This window comes from Kogia breviceps, chromosome 13 (genome assembly GCF_026419965.1).
Source record: "Kogia breviceps isolate mKogBre1 chromosome 13, mKogBre1 haplotype 1, whole genome shotgun sequence".
NCBI lineage: Eukaryota > Metazoa > Chordata > Mammalia > Artiodactyla > Physeteridae > Kogia > Kogia breviceps.
The window spans coordinates 71,957,155-71,969,662 of NC_081322.1; the positions used below are offsets into that span (position 1 = coordinate 71,957,155).

General features: G+C 42.5%; 1 protein-coding gene and 1 pseudogene across 3 annotated transcripts in view; one reads left to right on the forward strand and one right to left on the reverse strand.

Annotated features, from left to right (window-relative positions):
- The window catches only part of UTRN (utrophin), a 506,315-nt gene extending 499,782 nt beyond the window's left edge, over positions 1–6,533 (forward strand). For all 3 annotated transcript variants that reach the window (XM_067010961.1, XM_067010960.1, XM_067010962.1), the window contains 2 exons: positions 2,093–2,115; positions 4,461–6,533. In XM_067010961.1, the coding sequence (XP_066867062.1) occupies positions 2,093–2,115; positions 4,461–4,469 (32 nt within the window). In that variant the 3' untranslated portion in view covers positions 4,470–6,533. The remainder of the gene's footprint in view (positions 1–2,092; positions 2,116–4,460) is intronic.
- A 397-nt stretch (positions 6,534–6,930) lies between these two features.
- LOC131767882 (ferritin heavy chain pseudogene) lies at positions 6,931–7,502 on the reverse strand (annotated as a pseudogene).
- Between the last annotated feature and the right edge of the window lie 5,006 nt (positions 7,503–12,508).

Sequence of the window (12,508 nt, forward strand, 5' to 3'; positions counted from 1 at the left end):
GGGTTCTGAGCTGATAGCCGCGGCTTGCGTCCATCTCTGGAGCTCACTTTGGCAGTGCTCTGCCTTCGGTGGGCACACTGGGAAGGAGTCCCCTCTCCTCGCTCACCCCGAAACAATGGTCTCTTGCCTCTTCGGCAGCTCCAGACCTTTTCCTGGACTCCCTCCTGGCTAGCCGTGGCGCACTATGCCCTTCAGGCTGTGTTCACACCGCCAACCCCAGTCCTCTCCCTGGGATCCGACCTCCAAAGCCCGTGCCTCAGCTCCCAGCCCCCGCCCGCCCCGGCGGGTGAGCAGACGAGCCTCTCGGGCTGGTGAGTGCTGGTCGGCACTGCTCCTCTGCTCAGGAATCTCTCCACTTTGCCCTCCGCACCCCTGTGGCTGCACTCTCCTCTGTGGCTCCGAAACTACCCCCCTCCGCCACCCGCAGTCTCTACCCACAAAGTGCTTCCTAGTGTGTGGGAACCTTTCCTCCTTCACAGCTCCGTCCCACTGGTGCAGGTCCCGTCCCTATTCCTTTGTCTCTGTTTTTTCTTTTTTCTTTTGCCCTACCCAGGTACGTGGGGAGTTTCTTGCCTTTTGGGATGTCTGAGGTCTTCTGCCAGCATTCAGTAGGTGTTCTGTAGGAGTTGTTCCTCATGTAGATGTATTTCTGATGTATTTGTGGGGAGGAAGGTGACTCCATGTCTTATTCCTCTGCCATCTTGAAGGTCTCCTTCTGCCTATATTTATTGAGCTTAATTGATGTTCATCAAAATCTCAAGACCTACTACAATGCAATGTTTTCCTGATTTCTTTAAAAAATATACTTGTATGATTTGTTCAGTATGATTTACAAGACTATAGGGTTAAAATGTTGATTTGGAGCAAAATGGATTTGATTTCTGTTTGGATTTGGATGTTTGTTACTTAGAAGAGTAGCATAACTCTGCCTATGGTGTACTTCATGCTAATGCAACTAAGCTTTCCCTCAGGATGGTGTAGTTCCCAAATGTGTAAGGAGATCCACTCTTTTTCTCCTGATATAATTTACATACCTGGTAGGACTAGGCTTTTTTAACCTGATTAATCCCCCCCAATACTGCTGGGCCTCACACTTTCCCTCCAGGCATCATAAAAAAGTTGCCCTTCTTGCTCACTTTCTTTCTCACCAGGCACCCACTATATAGTCAGATGTCTTTTTTTCCCCTCAGCAAAGAAAAATGAGAGATGAAAGGAGTAACATGCTGTTTGATTAGGGACAATTCTTATTTGACCCAGAAAAGATGTTACCATCACTGGGGGGTGGAGCTCCCTCTCTCCCCCAGGGTTGAGTACCAGTCCAATAATTTTGAGATGTCACAGTAAAAGGGAGAGATGAAAAAGCAGAGGCGTTGAAGAAGAGATTTGCTAGTGACTGCCCTCCCAGGTCCCACCGGATCAGCTACACTGTCCCATGGCCTCTGTAACCAAGAGGGAATTGAGCTGCTCAGATGCAAAGGCAAATTAGACACCATATTCTAAGTTCTCTGCTGCTCTTAACTGAGCCCATGGAAGGTACAATTAGCCCAAGTTCCTAGAATTCTGAGTGCTGAGGACTAGACCAAACCTTTCCTTGATGCAAACACATTGCCAGCATCTTCCTAGCCTTTGGGATAAGGGTAGCAGAAACCAAAGATTCGGGCTCCTTCATTTCCCCAGTGACCTCTTGGTCAAAATCTGTACTATTCAGTAGAATGTACAGAATTTGCTCTGTTCTAATACATAAACTAAATATATGGCGTGATTTCAACAAGAAATTTTGAGATTTTTTTTTTTTGCAAAACTAATTACTCACTGAATGCTTTAGTGTGTACTCATTTGAGAGAGCTGGCATATCTTTTGCATATTTTGGTGGAATTTTTGTATCTTACAGCACATGAGATACGAGAAGCTAACTAGGGAAACTAGCCCTGTTAAAGCACCTAGGCAAAAAAAAAAAAAAAATCCCCAAACCTGTTCTTTTCTTATTAACATCCACTTAACAGCTGGGAATGGTACAGTCCACACTTTTAAATGCCTGAAAGGGGGAACCACAGTACCACCTTCAATTGATTACTTTTGTTTTCTCTTTCAGCAAATCTCCCCAGCAGGCCACAGGTAAGAGTTAATGGGTTGATTGGTTTAGGTGTTATAGATTATAACCTAGAATAAGTGATTAGCTACCATCGATTTTAGTGCTACTTTATTCGCCATGTAAATAAGTAAACTTGCTTGACACGTTAGTTGATTGAATACAACAGTTTGTCAGTCCAGGGAGGGGGACCCCTCCCAAGCCAGTCCTTCCAAATGCCCAAAATGCCAAGTGCTTGACCTTTTGTATTCAAACAGCTTTTTAAAGGCCTCATATACTATATAAAGTTACCCTGGATAGATTTGCCTGACATCGTTCTCCCAGGTATCTACTTAAGGTAGCTATCACTTGAAAGCAATGACTGGAGCGGTACACAAAGGTGGTTTTGCTACCTTGAGAGGAAAAGGTTTTGATTTTTCATTTAAAATTCTGCTGAGAACTGTTGGCAGCCATAGCCACGTGCCTTTCAGTATTTTCTTTATCAGGTGCTTCTAGAAACAAAGTGTCCCAAGACCACAGTACATCTTTGGAGAACACTTTCTCTCATGAACTTGTTTATGAATCTTTTTGAAACAGTGAACCCTCTGATTGTGTCACTGCCTTGATGGCAAGAGGGGCTGAGATCTTAAGGAGAAGCACAGATGGATCATCTTCAGTAACTGGAGAGACAAAAAAGGAATATGAAGTAGATTACTGGATGTGGCGTGAGAGCTCGTGAGAAGGAAGAACCTCATCCCAGAGAGTAAAAGCCTTCTGACTGCTTCTGTTGTCTTAGTGAGTCAGAAGCAGGGGCTTCAGCAGAGAGTGAGGATGGGAAGGAGGCATCGGAGGTGTGAGGAGAGACTGGAGGATGTGTAGTAGCTGCTTGGGGCTCAGGAGAGCGCATGGATAGAGAAATAGAGTGACTGCCAGACGGCATTAAAGGCCACCACTTTCTTGCTCATGAATTTAACCTGAGGCCTGTCTGCAGGGCTGTGTGTGGCCCTTCAGCAACATTCAAGTTCATGAGCACAGTACCAGAGTAGGCCAAGTATTGCGTTTAACCAAAGTTGAAGTTGTGGTTTGGCCAAGAGAGTACAGCAGTTCAAGGGAAGAGGCAAAGGGTTGATGATAATGATTGAACAAGCACCTGAGTTTGGTAGGAAGAGAAGCAAGGATGCGTTAGGTATGGGAGACCAAATATCAATGGGTTGTAGCACCAAAGGATGGGTGAAGTTGGGGTCCTAGTGGAAGTCAGCTGGAAAGGTACAGGTGGGTTGTCAGACAGTGGGATGATTGAAATTGAAATGTTGGAGGGGATGTGGGTATTGGTGATGGTCCAGATTTGCAACTTTGAATGAGTGGCTGAGAAGGGTGAGGACGGAGTCTCAGAGGAGAGGAGCTCAAGGAACTAAGAGGCCAGAATTTTGGAAGAATCACCTACGTGAGCACTGAAATCATGAACGTTTAAAAATAGTGAGTGACAGTGAGCCATTTTTACTTCAAGAGGTAAGGGGACGTGAACCAAGGGGCCAGAAGATGACTGCATAGTGGGTGGTATAGTCTGATGACAAGAGAGTCAAAGCTGGTTATTTTTAGGGAGGAGAGGGAGAAAGTGCTGTGGAAAACACAGTATGGACCTATCCAATATCTGAGGAGTGTGAGGGATGAAAAACAGTCCTGTGTTGAAGCTGTGTCTTCAGGGGAGATCCAGATATCCATTAGAGCATGCAAGTGAAAGATGCATTCAGAGAAGAATTTGAGGACATGGGTTTTAATGATGATGGACTGGACTCTTTGACCTTCTCTTCGAAAGGTTGATGCCACTACCCTGAGTGTGGCCTGGATTTCTGTCCTCCCTTGCCTATGTACATTGGCCCTGAGCCTTTAACTGGAACCACTGCACACCCTTGGACTGTAATTCCTGTCTTGAGTTCTTGTTGTCTGGACCCCAGCTGGGGACTGAGACCAGTTGGAATTGTCAAGGGTACCGCCTCTGCAGGAGACCTCCCACAGACCCTCAGGGAGAGACAGGGTGCTTACAACAGCCTAATTCACTGAACATTGGTACCTTCCTGCAAAAAAAAAAGACAAGTCTTCTCAATTTTAACTTGGTTTCCAGCCTGGGCAAAATAAAAATCTTCCAGACTTCCCTTATATCAGCTGAGTGGATAAAAAGCAGACTAAGTAACTTCAGGATGAGAGCATAGGACCTCATCCCAGGAACAAAAGTCACATGGGAGTAAAGAGTCCCCATTGAACAAAGCAAAATAGGGCTTGTCTAGTTCTGAAGAAAAGCACTTTAATTTTTTTTTAAGAGTTGACAGATCTCTGCTACCTGTAATGTTTTCTGTAAATGTTGTTCTGACCGTGCTATTTTCCCTTCCCACAGGCAATGTGAAGTATTCATCTAGCCAACCAACATTTCTTAACTTACAGTATTGCCCTTTTCAGCAAATGCCAATTTCAAGTTCCATGTAATCAGAAGCTCCATGGCTCTTTGAATCATGCTGTTGAGCGCTGACTGTGTGTTCTACTGAAGGAGTAAAACACTGACTATCCAAAGAGAAAAGGATATTTTGTTTTTATAATAATCATATATTATTGTTTTCTTCTTCCCTTTCTATGCAACTGTAAATTAATGAACAGAGTGGTATTTGGAAGTGGTAATACACTTGTCACTGATTTGTATACTGTATACAGTATTGGGAAAGTGGGTGGGAGCTTTCTAATATGATACCTTCTTTTTAATAACCATAAAAATTGCGTAAGAATTAGAAGACAATTTTACATTTTTACATTCCTTCATATTAACCTTGTACAATAACTTCATTTGTTTCTTTGACTCTTTTACCATTATGTTTTGGTTATTTATAATTCATCAGCCACATGACCAAATAGATTTTCTTTATTTGTTTCCATGATATGGCCAAATTAATAAGTTCATATATTTCAATCAAATATTATATGTTGATGGATTAGACTACAGCTCTGTGTATACTGTTTAACTTTATTTGACATCGTACACTTATTTCTTTAGCAATCACTTGGATAACCACAATAAAAATCCTGTGGGCCTAACTGGCATTTCTATTGGATTTTTTTTTCCTGCATTTTGTTTCCCTGCTCTGTATCAGTAGGTCTTGATTTCTTTATTTATTTCATGTTCCAATCTATATGACAGGATTATAATAATCTCAAAGATCATTTTACCAAAGGTAGCCCATTTAAGCATATTTTCATTTTGACTCAGAAACAAAACTTGGTCCAACTTTTCCTAGTTCCCAGGTCTTGATTTTCATCATTCAATACACAGCAGACATTTAGCTAATTGTGATACCAAAACACATGGCTGTCTTTGGTTCCCTTTGAAGAAAGTTTTACAGTTGTTTATGTATACTCAACCTTCTATGACTCTTGAAGCCCCCAGTTATTTTCCTTCTGAAAGCAGACACAAATTTAATGAATGTCCCATTTTACCTTTTGAGTGAATGAATAGCCATTTTATTACCCTTCATTTGATCGATACATTTGGGAACAATGTTCATCAAAAGCCTACATCACTGCTTCTATAGAAGAATGAAATTAATGCTTAGATGCTGGCACCCTGGCTTATACCTTTGAGTGCATTCAGTTGGGTATTTGGTTCGGCTTCTGATTTAACATGTATTTGATTCAGTTTAAACAAGTTATGTGATTTACCAAATGTAGAGAAACCAAAAAAAGTGAAAATAATGTGTTTTGATTCAAGCATATATGCTTTTAAAACATCAGGACATTTTAACTTTGAGTTCTCTTTAACTGGGATCCGGCCAGAAGGAGGCTTAAAGTTAGAAATTCCTACTCTTTTAGAATAGGTTGGGTGGGTTGGGGGGCAAGGGTGTCTATTTGCAGCAGAGATATTTTGAGAAGAAAATTGTTTTATATAAGAGGAAAGCCATGACCACCTTTCTACCTCAGATCCGTCTTCATCCTTCGTGTTGGAAATAGCTTTATGCTACTGCAGTCTGAAAAATCTAAAGCTTTTATCAGACCACATCATACCCAGTAAAAGTACCTATTTAAAGAAAAAGAAATTCCCTGAACTCTGAACTACAAGTTGTGGATTTGGTGTCTTCCTTGTCCTTACTTTGAAAAGTTACGAATTAATTTTTTTTCTGCCTGTAATTGTTCTCTATCTGCTATTAAGGAAAAGCTACATAAAACACTACATTGTAACCTTCTAAGGAATAATAAATATAAAGAAATATATTGCAGTAACAAGGGGAAATAAGTATGTAGTTCTTTTGAAATATGTGGTAAAGAACTAATCATAGACTATCATCTAATCTGGTTACATCTGTATTTTTCATCCTGAATAAAAGTAATTTTAACACAAGATGACTTTGATATTCTTCAGCCGTGTTCACTGGTAGACTCTGAACTTCAAATGGACATTTATGAAAATAAAATATAAAGAGAGCCTATATCCTGATAAATCTACATGTGTTCCTGCAGTTTCTCTCATACACACTAATACATTCTCTCCCTTACTCTGTCTCACTCTCTCTTTCTCTGTGTTCCTCTCTTCTCTCTTATATATATAATTCTCAATTTCCTTTACAGATAGAAGGCTATTGATAGGGAATAAATAATGTTGGATGTTAAAAACATGTACGTGAAACCTATTGAGCTTTTGATTTTTGGTTTTTCATTTTTTGGGGGGCGGTACGAAATTACTTTATTTGAAGGAATGGTACTAAGGAAAGAACTTGTAGATGTTTTGGTACAACTTATAGAAAAGGTAAAAGTAACCCAAACATGCGTGCACTGCCTTGATGCAGAGAAGTCATCCCCGTGGCTACGGGAAGCCAGCCTAAGGCTTAGCTCTCATTATCACTGTTTCCCAGGGTGTGCTTGTCAAAGAGATACTCTGCCATGCCAGATTCGGGCGCCCCCATCTAGCGCAGCTTGGTTACGTGGCCACCCAATTCTTTAGTGGATTTCACCTGCTCATTCAGGTAACGAGTCTCAATGAAGTTACACAAATAGGGGTCATTTTTGTCAGTGGCCAGTTTGTGCAGTTCCGGTAGCGACGGATTCACACTTTTTTTCCACGCGTAGCGCACATTCCATTGCATTCAGCCCATTCTCCCAGGCATCCCGGTCTGGCTTCTTGATATCCTGAAGGAAGATTCGGCCACCCCGCTGGTTCTGCAGCTTCATCGGGTTCTCAGCATGTTCCCTCTCCTCACGAGACTGGTGAAGAAAGTTATTTGGCAAAGTTCTTCAAAGCCACATCATCGCGGTCCAAATAGTATGACGCGGACAGGTGGACGCAGGAGGCAGAGAGCTCCAGGTCGATCTGGCGGCTGATGGCGGCCTCCGAGCCCCGGTGGTAGTGCTGGCGCACCTGCGAGGGGGACGCGGTCGTCATGGCGGGCGGCCGAGGAAAGGCGGCGGCGGGGACCTTGGGGCGGCCGGAGCGGCGGGTGAGCGCTGCTTCCGTCCCAGCACTGCTGAAGCCGGAAACCGCGGCGACTCTCCGCGAGGATTGTCTGAGCTTTTGTTTTAATAGCTTAGGTGCTATTGGTATTTAGTTGGTTACCTTTACAAATCCACGTTTAGCCTCATGCTCTTAAATAATGCACTTTTTGTATATGCACTGGATTTTACCACTCTGGTAGGAGATTTAGTACATTTCAGAAGCTACCCCAGAGGAAATAGCATTGAGAATCATGTTACTTGATTCTAAAAGTAAAAGCTATCTGTGAAACAGAAAAAAAACCAAACATATAATTTGTTAAAGAAAATCGATCAGGCTTCCCTGGTGGTGCAGTGGTTAAGAATCGCCTGCCGATGCAGGGGACTCGGGTTCGAGCCCTGGTCCGGGACGATCCCACATGCCGCGGAGCAACTAAGCCCGTGCGCCGCAACTATTGAACCTGTGCTCTAGAGCCCATGAGCCACAACTACTGAGCTTGTGCGCCACGACTACTGAAGCCCGCGGGCCTAGAGCCCGTGCTGCACACCAAAAGAAGCCACCGCAATGAGAAGCCCGTGCACTGCAACGAAGAGTAGGCCCCTCTGGCCTCAACTTGAGAAGGCCCGCCGCGCAGCAACGAAGGCCCAATGCAGCCAAAGTAAATAAATAAAATTTTTTAAAAAAGAAAATCCATTTCAATAAACATACATTTAAAACATCCTGTCTACCTCAAAGTGATATCCACATTAAGCATTCCTAAAGAACCAATTGTTGGTTTCCAGCAACCTCTTGAGTAGGTAGTTGAAAATGGAGCTGAGAACAAGTGAAAAAGTTTTGTTTTTATACTAAGCCTAAGCCTTCAGCTTGTTACTTCTATCATTGAGAATGTATATATATATATATATATTTAAACAATGTAACAATGTAGTTTGCTTTTGGATATTCTCCCACCCCTCTGGACCGCCACCATTCAACTGGTTCAGTAGACCAACTTTTTCAGGGGCCTTTCTTAATTCACTCGTTGAGAATTTGCTGAAACCACTAATACCACACCACCTAACACTGGAAGTAGGCTTCCCACAGTTCACTGACATATGACACCAGCTTGTGTTTTTGTGAGGTTAATTAAGTAACAAGAGTGAGACTTCGATGGGGGCCAGGAGCCAATCACAATCACATTACATTCACTACCTGTGGTATTAGTTATTTATTGCCACTATAAGGTGACACAGCAGCCATAAAACCGCATAATCATTTATTTAGCTCATGGGATGTGAGGTTCAGCTGATCTGGGCGGGACTCTTCTGATCCCAGCTGGACTTGCTCACATGTCTGGAGTTGACCGGCTGTGGAGTGATGTGGGATGGCTAGACTCGGATGACTGTGGCAACTAGGCGGGGTTCTTTCATCCACTAGCAACCTGACTAACCGGGTGTGTTTCTGTGCAATGACAGACGTGTGGGATGTGCAGATGGGCTTTGCTGAGAACTGGTGCCTCATCACTTCTACTGAATTCTGTTGGTGAAAGCAAGTTATAAGGTATGGGGAGTAGATTCCACCTGTTTTTCTTTCTTTCTTTCTTTTTTTTTTTTTTGTGTGGTACGCGGGCCTGTCACTGTTGTGGCCTCTCCCGTTGCGGAGCACAGGCCCCAGACGCGCAGGCTCAGCGGCCATGGCTCACGGGCCCAGCCGCTCCGCGGCACGTGGGATCCTCCCGGACCGGGGCACGAACCCGCGTCCCCTGCATCGGCAGGCGGACTCTCAACCACTGCGCCACCAGGGAAGCCCGTTTCCACCTCTTTTGTGAGACAAACTGCAGAGTCACAGGACAAAGGGTGTAGCTAAGGAGAGGAGCCATCAGGTTTCACCTTATAAACTTAGAGGGAGGCAAAGCAGAGGACATGGGCCAGAATACTAAAATGTTCATTTCCTTGGGCATGATGTCCACTGCCTCAATGGAGTGGGAAGGAAGCAGCCTTTTTACTAGGCCTTCTTTTAAAACAAAGATCAAGAAGATCAGCCCCTCCTCCCCAGGCTATCAATCCAATTTCAGAAGGAAACATAAGTAGGAAAACTTAGCATGTCTTTGCCCCAAATCCTAGGAGAAGCAGAAGACCTCCTGATAGAAAAGGACTGGTACTAAAATTAGAAAAAATAAAAACAAAGAAGAAAGAAAGAAAAAAGCATAGGTGAGAAATGGAATAAAAGGGATATTATTATAAACTGCTCAGAAGTTTTGTTTAAATTATTAGCTGGAAGAATACACAATACACAGGAGGTTCTTCACATTGACCAAATGAGTAGATACATGTGATATTATACCCTGGCAAGCATTTGTCTAGAAACACGCAATTTATTTGCACTTTGTTTAAACTTACCAGCTTGGCACTAATCTTGCATTTTGAAGGCATTCCAATTGGTGACATAGTTTTCATAATTTGGGAATATTTGCAGTGTATGCTTGGGTTCAGCTATTCTTTTACAGATAGCTTATTTTTTTGGTACTGTTTTGAATTTTGTACGTGAGTAATTAGGAAAAGTTAATTGACAATTTGCCCACATCTTGCTCTCTTGTCAGTCCAGAAACCACAAATGTTGAATTTTTAATTAAATGAGAAGAGGGCCCAGGCTACCATGGGATGTAATTACAATTAGTTCCTGATAATACTTAAGAAACATTTTTCAAAAGTATTAAAATACTGATTTTTAATTTTTTACTTCGAATCAATTTTTTTCTTTTAATTTAAAGTAAAATAAGATGACATTATAAAACTGTTGGAAAGAATTGAGCCATTCTAGCATAAATCTGACCCCAGTCAGCCTATCAAAATCTAAAATGATCTTGTTCATTACGCTCCATGAATCTCCTGAGCCATGTTTACCCCTTAGCAAACTGAGGACAACTGTTTATGCTGCTTGGGATGTCTGCGAGGGCAGTTTCAAAAGCTCAACCCTTCCCCAAATAATCCTCATGTATCCTGTTCTCTCCCCACTCCCACGCCGACCATGCAGGTTAATATTGGTAATGATGTCCAGTATAAGAGGCTGCTTAGTACAAAACAAAACGCATGCTGGATGCTATATCCCCAAAATGTCATTAATGAAATAATAAAATTTAAAAAGTAAAGAGGAATCTTGTGATTAACTGGAGGATGTTAACCAGAGATCAAAATTCTGCCTTGACTTGAAATTTGGTGGCTATAACTGAACTGGAAACAAAACATCCAAGTGGAAGGCAAGGTATCGTTCAAGTTGCAGAAAACAGAGTTAGTTAGGGAACAAATCCCTACGTGCCTAATCTAATGGTTCAGCCCAATGATAAGCAAGAGGGTATGATAATAGTAATGGGAGCTGGAAGGAAGATTAGCAGGTCCTTATAAGAACTTGTAGGGCTTCCCTGGTAGCGCAGTGGTTAAGAATCTGCCTGCCAATGCAGGAGACACGGGTTCAAGCCCAGGTCCGGGAAGGTCCCACATGCTGCAGAGCAACTAAGCCCATGGGCCACAAGTACTGAGCCTGCACTCTAGAGCCTGCAAGCCACAACTACTGAGCCCATGTGCTCAAGTACTGAAGCCCGTCCACCTAGAGCCCACGCACTGCAACAAGAGAAGCCACAGCAATAAGTCCATGCACCGCAACGAAGAGTAGCTGCCGCTCGCTGCAACTAGAGAAAAGCCCAAGCGCAGTAACAAAGACCCAACGCAGCCAAAAATAAATAAATAAACAAATAAATTTATTTTAAAAAGTACTTGTAGTGCGCGCTAGATCCCCACAGGATGTGTATCCAAATATAGGGATACAGCTCAAGAAAATAATGTGAGAATTAACCACCACATATAGAACCATATCCCAATGATGTTTCAATGTGCTTGTTTGTGATGTCAGAATCCAAATAAGTCATCATGATGATCACTAAAAATGCAATGGATGTAGCAGGATTTTGCCACTAAAAGGATTCCCTGACTAAATAATTTTGAGAAACACTGCATGCTCTAAGGCCCTTTGGAGATTCTCAATGCACATGAACATAATAAAAGCTTTGAGAAATCCTGAAGTAAAGAAACCTACCTAACTGTATCACTCTTCATTTCTAAAGCATTTAGCAACAGAACCCTTTTGCCACTTACTTATAAACATTCTGTAATGTACACTTGAGGTGCTGAATTAGTCATAGGTTTTAATCTTGCAAATATATATAGGTGGTGAGCCCATGAAGTCTAGAAAAGTGACAAGTGAAAAGTAAAACAATTATCAGTATTAATTCAGGATTTTAAAACAGGAAGTAATCTTGTGTGACAGCCAATATATGTCTATCATTAAAGAGATATGCTAAAGCATGGGTAACAGTCAAGACAGTTTGCCCTCTGTTCTCCATTCAGGAAACACTTATATTTCCAGAGGAAAGTAATTTCTATTTCTAAAATCCATGTCTTCCTAAACAAGCCATGCATAGCAGGCATTACTAAACCAGGCATGTATTACAAAAACCACAGGATCTAGGAATGGCTGGGGTATCCAAAAATTGTTCCTGAGATCCCATTTTTTGTTTACTTCTTTGCTCACTTAATAATGGGGGGCTTCCTTGGTGGCGCAGTGGTTGAGAATCTGCCTGCTAATGCAGGGCACACAGGTTCGAGCCCTGGTCTGTGAGGATCCCACATGCCATGGAGCAACTAGGCCCGTGAGCCATAACTAGTGAGCCTGTGCATCTGGAGCCTGTGCTCTGCAACAAGAGAGGCCGCGACAGTGAGAAGCCCGCGCACCGAGATGAAGAGTGGCCCCCGCTTGCCACAACTAGAGAAAGCCCTCGCACAGAAACGAAGACCTAACACAGCAAAAATAAATAAATAAATAAACTCCTACCCCCAACATCTTCTTAAAAAAAATAAATAAAAATAAAAATAATGGGAATTCCTGGTGTCAGCTAAAACTGACCCAAACATTATCCAATCATAATATGATTGCCAGGACTTCCC